Source organism: Artemia franciscana, chromosome 2 (assembly GCF_032884065.1).
Source record: "Artemia franciscana chromosome 2, ASM3288406v1, whole genome shotgun sequence".
Lineage (NCBI taxonomy): Eukaryota > Metazoa > Arthropoda > Branchiopoda > Anostraca > Artemiidae > Artemia > Artemia franciscana.
The window spans coordinates 23,766,922-23,775,582 of record NC_088864.1 but is presented as its reverse complement, the minus strand read 5'-3'; the positions used below and the strand labels follow the sequence as shown (position 1 = coordinate 23,775,582).

The 8,661-nt window shown below is 34.5% G+C and overlaps 1 protein-coding gene across 1 annotated transcript; it reads left to right on the top strand.

Annotated features, from left to right (window-relative positions):
* Window positions 1–348: 348 nt before the first annotated feature.
* On the top strand, window positions 349–5,591 carry LOC136039080 (neurofilament light polypeptide-like). Its single transcript, XM_065722567.1, has 3 exons — window positions 349–541; window positions 3,578–3,725; window positions 5,179–5,591. The coding sequence occupies exons 1-3, from the start codon at window positions 464–466 to the stop codon at window positions 5,223–5,225; spliced, it is 273 nt and encodes a 90-aa protein (XP_065578639.1). The 5' UTR covers window positions 349–463; the 3' UTR covers window positions 5,226–5,591.
* The last annotated feature ends 3,070 nt before the right edge of the window (window positions 5,592–8,661 follow it).

The following is an 8,661-nucleotide window of genomic DNA, read 5'->3' as shown; positions in this document are numbered from 1 at the left end:
CTTCGAAATTTTTTTTTTTACATTTTTATATGTTTTAGAATATATAACATTAAACTGTATAACATTTAAAGAAAATGCTTTTTTGTCTTTTGTTCTTCATTCAAACGACAAAGAACACCCCTGTCTTCAATTTAGTACGTCAAAAGTGTCAAGTCTCTGTTTAGTAGTCTATTTTTTCAATACTCTTTTGCTTTGTAAAATTTAAATAAAAACACTTTTTGGGGATAAAAAAGGTTTGTTAGTCATATTTTATAAATTTTAAACATTTTTTTTTCAAATTACATATAATAAAAATAGTCAAATTTCTTGAAGGGAGAAGCTTCATTCGAATGCTTAGCCAATCAGAGGACATTTTCTTGAAAGCCCGCGAGAATCTGATTTTTCAGACCATGCTCGTTTAGTTGAATTCTCTCATTTGACCGGTTAACTTGACGAAGGAAAATCCTCTAGATTCTAATCTAAAATGTCTACAGCAGAAAAGGCCCCAGAAGTAGTGGAGGAAGTTGAGACTAAAAAAAAGGGGACCAAGAGAGGTGCCGAGGTAGGCAATGCATTTTTATTGTCGATTTTAAGCTTAGTATAATGGATATTTTAGACTCGGGTCAACTTTTCTTCAGTAACGATAGGCCAGGGAAAAAAGGGGCCTAGACGTAATCATTCAACTGAATAATCTATTATTATGTAGAATATTAACATCTGGATTCCAATTTAGCTACTGAATTTTTTGTTAGGCTAGATTAGCCCCAGGGGGGAGTATATGCCTTGTGTTTTTGTTGTCCCTTTTAGATCTTGGAATTTTTTATTAGCAATTTACAGTGGAAGAGTTAAAAAAAGGACAATTTGCGGTAAAATTCTAGTTAATTGACTTCTTGCTATCTATAGACTAAAGTATGTCCCAGGAAGGTATTTAGAAGCAACTACCTCCACTTCTTCCTCTACTCAATTGAAGTACAGCAAAGTTGTTTTCAGCTTCATAACTTCGCTCAATTCCATTTAATAACGTTTTAGGTATACAATTCATTTTCCTAACCTAAACCCTTTCCAAGATAGCAAGAAGTCAATTAACTAGAATTTTACCCAATTTGTCCCCCCCTTTTGCTGTAAATTTTGTAATTTGGCTTATATTTTCATTCAATGTATAGTCTATAAGACTAACTGGCTTCAGGATAAGCTGAACATTCTACCTGTATTTGGATTCTCTTTTGAATATAGGCTAACTATCAATTCACTAGTAAATGCAGGGTACAGTATGTTCATATCTTTTCCAAATTTTTGTTAATCAATGTGACTGGATTTGCCTAAGGAATAAAATTAGTTTGGAAAACTAGAAATACAGTTTAGCCTAACATTCAGTTTCCCATGTAATGCTTTCCCAGATCCTATCAACACCAACATCAGTATGTTCCAGTTGCTCTCCTTACCCTCAAATTTGGAATTCACTCCCAAACCTGGCAATCATTGTCAGCACTTAGTATGCCTATAGCCTGGGACAAGATCTAGTCCTTTAGGGGTTTTAGTAATGCAACTGTGTTGGTAGAGACTGTATTGTGGCAGTAAATATGAAACAGTTTAAATTAGGCTACTGACTTGGGAATAAGGTAGGTATAATTCTTGACACGCTAGTTTCACTATCTTGTAAAAGGGTTAGGTTAAGAAAACAAAACTTCCATTATTGAATACAAGGTCAAGACACAGGCTACTGGGGGAAGACCCTAATTTTTTGAAATTTGTTGAATTCTGACAAAAATAAATTTCTACCTTACTTTTCATTTTCTTTTTCTCTGGCTTTAGTTTTGTAAATGCATTTCTTGTTATTTGTTTAGAATGTTGAGCCATATCACATCTTTGTGTAAATAAAGGGAATTATTTTCAGATCTTTGAAACCACCAAGTCTAAAATGGGATTAAGCTAAGTTGTTTAACTGAAAACACTTCTCTTACTCCATTTAAGATGAAGGTCTATCTCGCTAGGGCTCACTTTTATAATAATTTTTTTTAAACATCACCAGAGGTCAATGCTGTCCAGAGGGAGGAGTCGTGGTAGGGACTTCGGAACACCTTCATTGGGCATAGGTTAGTATGTAGATCCATTCTGAAAAGATCTGCCCATAGGTCCACATAACAACAGGAATTCCATGGCCACGTACGCAACTGTGTCAGATGTTTCCTGAGAATGGCAGTTAAAAGTTTGACATCACCTCTTCTTGGCTCATCACTTGTTTTGTTCAGTGCTTCTACTGTTTTCCAAGTTTCTGGGGATTTCTCCCAAGATTTCTAAAAATAGGTGGGCATAGAAACATCAAAGCTTTAAATCTCAGCCATGTTAACCCCTTTTTAAGATAGCAAAAAGTAAGTGTCAAGAATTTTAGAATATACATGGACTATCAAAGATGATAGCCTGCCTTCTCTTTAAGATACAGTTTATAGATACATCTATTTTTTTATATACTGCTATTAATGTTACTCTTTGTTTCAATTGGTTCACCTGTAATTTGACTTGACTGACAATTGAGAATCAGAAAACTGAGGAACTAAAGTTGGCTATATATTTGCAGACTGGGGGGTGGGGGTAAAGTATCTGTAGTTGAAATTTATTAACCAACACTTATGTATATAATTAAGTAAATTGCTATTCCTTATCCTTTTACCTACGTAAATATTAGAGAAAAGGCATCATCTTTGAAGGTTTGGAGGTTCATGTGCTTAAAATTATATTTGCAGGTGAAGCACTTCTATCAGGAAAGTGCAGAAAAAAAGACATTAAGTGGTATGTTTTCTTTATTACCAGGTCAGTAATTTAAACTAATTAAAAATAAATTTTATTAAAACTTTGAAATGAAAAAAACTTGACCTTTATTAGAAAATCTCAGGTAACCTAGTGAATTCAGTAATTATTTTAATTTTATTCACATCTACTCTTGACAAAAGTGCTGAACTTTTTCTTGTGATTATGTGATCTTAATGCCAAAAAATTAGAATAATTAAAAATCAAAAAATGAAATTTTTTATTTCAGTTACAAAACTGCTTCTAGTAGTCTTAATAGTTCTCCACCTAAATAGCCTAAAAATAATTAAAAAAAATAGTTCAGTTCCAACCAAAAAGAAAAGATGCTAATATAGAACCAAAAGTGTTAAGTTAACTTGCCTATTTTCAAAAGCGAAAAGGAATTAAGTAACATTGGCTCTTGTATATAGATTGTCCTTAGTGGTGCGAAATTAAGATATTTTTATTATTATTGGGTGGCTAATTATTTTTATTTTTACGCCTTTATAAGGACGATTTTCTGTTAAAATGTTTTCTAAATTCTGTTTCACACAACATGAGGGGGAATTTCTGAACTTCCATATAATTTATAATTCAAGTGTTGGACGTAAGATATTATGTATAAATTTGACAAGTAGATGGGTTTAGATACATTGACTGATGGCAAAACTTCAATCATAGCTTTCTAATAAAGAAAAAAGTAATTCTGTTAAGCTCTTGTGAAGCACAAAAATCACACACGCCCCTGCCTCTTTTGACTGGGATTAAATTTAAACCTGTGCATTCTTCTTTTCAAATTGTTTTTTTGTTTCAGGAAAAGGAAGAAGTAAAAAAACAGAAAACTACAAATGGAGAAGAGGTAGAAGATGAGGATGTTGAGGGAGAAGAAGAAGCAGATGACGAAGAGGAGGAAGTACCCGAAGGAGAAGAGGAATTTGACGAAGAAGCTGAAGGTGAAGATGGTAAGTCACGTTTCTTGTCTTAGCTCCTTCAAGATGTCTTAGTAATTATTAGAGGATAAAGCTTATTAGTAGCCTCTAATCAAAAGTCGCTTCATTCTTATCTCTTTATTATTTGGGATGTTCTTGTAAAAGAATAGCAAGAAATTCGTGGATTTAAGCTATAAATGTAGTAAGGTCTTTACATTAATCATATTAATGAATTTGCCAGGAATGGCTGCCATCATTGTTCTTTTTTTAATTTGGTGAAAACAAGTACTAAATGTTTTAGTAATCTTCAGTTAGAAACGCCATAAAAGTGATTATATAACTTCAGGAATGAGGTATAAGCATTTGTGGCTTGTTTCTAAAGGCTTTTTAGAATTTCTTTATGCTTGCTTAAATTTGCTCTCTGATGCAGACCAATTTTCGTGTTCTTCAAGGGTTAAATGCCAATTTCGCAGTGGGATCCAGTTTGTCTTGCTGCTCCCTGTGTTTGCATGAGCTGAAATGGAAATAACGAATAAAATGTAGCTTGTTTGTTATACAGAAATGACCTGATATTGAAAAATGCCGTGTCACAAGGTACTAAATATTGCATGTAGAACAGCTTAAGCCTTAATAGTAGAGCAATACTAGCTGAATGTGATGAAGTATAAAATGTGAAGGTAAATTGTACTCTATGGAGTATAAAATATATGTATTTGGAAGTAAGATCAAACTTCAGAATTTTCATTTATATTTATTAGAATGGTGATTTAAGTTTGTTTTAAGGGGGGGTTCAGTTTGATTCTGACAATTGATGAACCTGTCTGCACGCAGGCAGAAAAGCGTAATCGGGATTTTTTTTAATTTGGCCCTAAATACACTAAAGGTGATAGAAATGCCCTAGACCATTGAAAGACCAAACCGGCGGCGCTGATCTCCGTTTGAAGACCCTTCAACCAGGAAGTGCAAAGAAGTGTTGGGGGTTATTCATCCTGTGCTTTCGCACACTTGCTTACCTTACCCAGACTTCTACAGGTACCCATTCAGTACTGGCTTGACTCTAGCTGATCTTACAGTCGCGCCATTGATTCCCTTAAGCAAAAAGATTTTTACTTGTTTCCCTCTTGAAGAGAGAAATAAAACGGTAGCTGCTGAATCCCTCTCCCACAACTTACCACTTTTTTAGGGATTTGTGTAAGCTTGAGTATAATTTAAATATTAATTTAATACAGCTGACTAAGGTAGCTTCGGTAACAAAAAAGTAAACAAATGCTTTGAATTAATAGTTTTTACTCTACATGAGCCATACACGTGAAAATAGATTGGGTGTTGGTCCAAACAGAACTTCTTTCCAAGATAAACTCCAATTTTATTCTTTTTCGCCAAGTTTTTGTGTGTCGTCAGTCTTTCGCTTATTCTTTCATTTTTTCCTTTACTCCACTGTTGATATATTTGTAGTGGTTAGTGTAAGTTGCTATTTATTTTGCAGAGGAAGGTGAAGGAGAGGGCGAAGGAGAAGAGGAGGAAGAAGCATAACCTAAAGTGATTTTGTATAGTTTATGGACAGTTTCAAATTATTTCTGGTCTTGGCAGAACACTTTACAATTACTATGTCAGTTGCAATGAGTTCTGCCTTTAGGTCGTCTAGAGATCCAAGTCATCAGTTCAGCAATCAGTGGATGCACAGCTTAAGACCGGTCGATAGATGCCATCATAGTACCTTTACTGATTAAGTTCTGCAGTTATCATTTTTAACTGGTATACAATTCTTTAGTGTACGTTAACTGTGGACCTTCTGCCCATTTTACTCTGTCATCAGTATATCTAAATTTTTGAAAAATGAATTCATTGTTCTTTTTTTTTATATAAAGAAACAAATTTGATATTAAATTATTATTTGTACGTTTTCTACACATCATGGATTTATTTTAGGATTTTTTTTTCTTCTTGGTTAACCTGTATTATTCTAGATATGCAGAAGCTTGTGATTACAAAAAAATAAACTAGAGTTCTGCTGTTTAGCACTTGCATCACAACTTGGAAAAAGATGACTAATCGCATCGAAAATTTCTAGAAAATCCAGGTATTTTGTATTAGAAACAGGGCCTAAGTGATAAGATATATTTCGGTCCACAGTGGTTATAATGAAGAAAGTGCCTGTCTGACACTCGGTGTGGATGGTACCCACTTGGCTTTGGACGCTTCTTTGCTTGTCATTAGGTGCAAATTAACGGCCCTGTGTCAATTCTAAATTCTTGGTCAACCTCAACTACTTGATTTTAACTCAATGACTACCTTAGTTCTACCCTAGGAATGACGCATGTACGGATGATAGACTTGCTTATCTGTTGACAAATGAACTGACATTTGTCAAACTACTAGTTTTGATAAGTTATCTCACGTGTTTCAGGGAAATTCAGGCATTTTAAACAGACTTTTTCTGGGGGCTAAGAAATGTCCTCGGGGAAGGAAGCATGACATTAGGTGATGTAAAATATTCCCTCAGGAAGGATGAAGTGGATAAGGAGGGATTAAGATTCGTATTGAAAAAGGAAGCTATTAAGTCTTAATTAGGTTTGGAAGGTATAAATTGAATTCTCATTTGACAATTAGTAAGCTAAAGGTATCAGTCTTAGAACATGCTCTTGTGGAACCGAATGATTAAGGTAGTAGTGATTCGGGTGGAAGTATGGTAATTCTGTTCGAAAATGTTAAGGCTTAAGTTGTTAGGAATAGGGATTGATGGTAATCATAGCGTAGGTAAATTTGGTGTAGAAAAGGGTATGAAAGAGTGCTGTTTGTTATGTTAAAGTAAGATCATCTTGTAGTGTCAAGAGTCGATCTAAAGCTGAAATTTAGGAATGGTAACATCCGGGAAGCTACGAAGCTGGTTTGAGTTTAATAAGATTACATAAAAAAACTAGGTTTTTTTAACTGAAAGTAAGGAGCGACATTAAAACGAACAGAAATTACTCCGTATATGAAATGGATTGTTCCCTCCGCAATCCCTCGCTCTTTACGCTAAAGCTTTTAATTGTTTTAAAAAGCAGAATTGTGGCAAAGAGTCAAACTTTAGCGTAAAGAGCGAGGGATTGCGGAGGGAACAATCCATTTCATATACGGAGTAATTTCTGTTCGTTTTAAGTTTTAATGTCGCTCCTTACTTTCAGTTAAAAAAACTTAGTTTTTTTATGTAATTTCTGAACGTTTTTGAATTAATGCATGTTTGATTTTGACTCTCACACGTAAACTATTCAAACGAAATTTGCATATTAATTCCTTTTTTGGCTAAATGGCTTTCTCTTAGTTTTGATCATACGATTTTGAGAAATATGGGATGGGGAAGGAGGCCTAGTTGCCATGCAATTTTTCGGTTACATAAAAAGGCAACTATTAATTTTAACGAATTTTTTTATTAGCAAAAAATATACGTAACTTTAGAATTAACTTACGTAACAAACTTTTATATTCTTTAATTATCATTATGTATATGAGGGAGTTTGTACCCTCGTTAATACCTCGTTCTTTACACTAAATCGTAAGTTTTGTCCCAATTCTTTAAGAATGACCCCTGAATCAGAAAGGCCGTAGAATAAATAGTTGAAATTACTAAAAATACTTTAGCATAAAGAGCGAGGTATGTATCTCCTCCTAAATACCTCGCTCTTTATGCTAAAGTATTTTTAGAACCCCTCATATGCGTAATAATCTCTGTTCGTTTTAAGTTTCAATGCTACTTCTTCCTTTCATTTGAAAAAACGTTTTCATGTTTATTTTTCATTGTTTTCTTATAGTAATGCTAGAGAATCCTGCGCCCTTTACATTGAATTTTTCTTCCCCCATGACAGATTCCTCCAAGGAAAGATCCTCCAACATAGCCCCCTCTCCTCAGCCCCACCCCCAAACTAAATAAAATCCCCCTGAAAACGTTTGTACACTTCCCAATAACCATTACTATATGTAAACACTGGTCAAAGTTTGTAACTTGCGGCCCCTCCCCCAGGGATTCTGGGGGAGTAAGTCATCCCCAAAGACATAGTTATTATGGTTTTCGACTATGCTGAACAAAAAGGCTATCTCAAAATTTTGATCCGTTGACTTTGGGAAAAAATGAGCGTGGGAGGGGGCCTAGACGCCCTCCAATTTTTTTGGTTACTTAAAAAGGGCACTAGAACTTTTCATTTCCGTTAGAATGAGCCCTCTTGCGACATTCTAGGACCACTTGGTCGATACGATGACCCCTGGGAAAAAAAAACAAACAAATAAACACGCACCCGTGATTTGTCTTCTGGCAAAAAATACAAAATTCCACATTTTTGTAGACAGGAGCTTGAAACTTCTACAGTAGGGTTCTCTGATACGCTGAATCTGATGGTGTCATTTTCACTAAGATCCTACGACTTTTAGGGGGTGTTTCCTCCTATTTTCCTAAATAAGGCAAATTTTCTCAGGCTCGTAACTTTTGATGGGTAAGACTAAACTTGATGAAACTTATTTATTTAAAATCAGCATTAAAATGCGATTCTTTTGATGTAGCTATTGACATCAAAATTCAATTTTTTAGAGTTTTGGTTACTATTGAGCCGGGTCGCTCCTTACTACAGTTCGTTACCACGAACTGTTTGATACTATTGTCTAAAATTTGACAATTTAGAAAATCGATGGAATAATTCAGAATTGCAACTAGGAATATTAGTGAAAACGCTTTTAAGTTTGGTAGAAAATTGAGGAGTTTTACAGGTCTTATAGTGAGATGACATAGGAATGAAAGGGAAGTAGAGAAAGATCTAAAAATGAATTAAGGGTATTGTGAAGTGGATGCCATGGATTACATTTTTTAAGATGCAGCCAGGCGGTATAATAGTAAAATGTGTTGGTACGTATAAAAGTTCAGAGGGAGTAGCTAGTTTGAAAGTCCCCGTTAAAAATAGAAACAGGGTCTCTACTAGTAATAGGAGGGGTGCTAAATAGA

What these genes read in the sequence shown, in the direction of transcription:
- LOC136039080 (XM_065722567.1), top strand. Translation starts at nt 464, where the DNA reads ATGTCTACAGCAGAAAAGGCCCCAGAAGTAGTGGAGGAAGTTGAGACT. An exon ending in GGACCAAGAGAGGTGCCGAG is followed by an intron (nt 542 to 3,577) that starts GTAGGCAATGCA and finishes TTTTTGTTTCAG; the next exon opens with GAAAAGGAAGAAGTAAAAAA. An exon ending in AGAAGCTGAAGGTGAAGATG is followed by an intron (nt 3,726 to 5,178) that starts GTAAGTCACGTT and finishes TTTATTTTGCAG; the next exon opens with AGGAAGGTGAAGGAGAGGGC.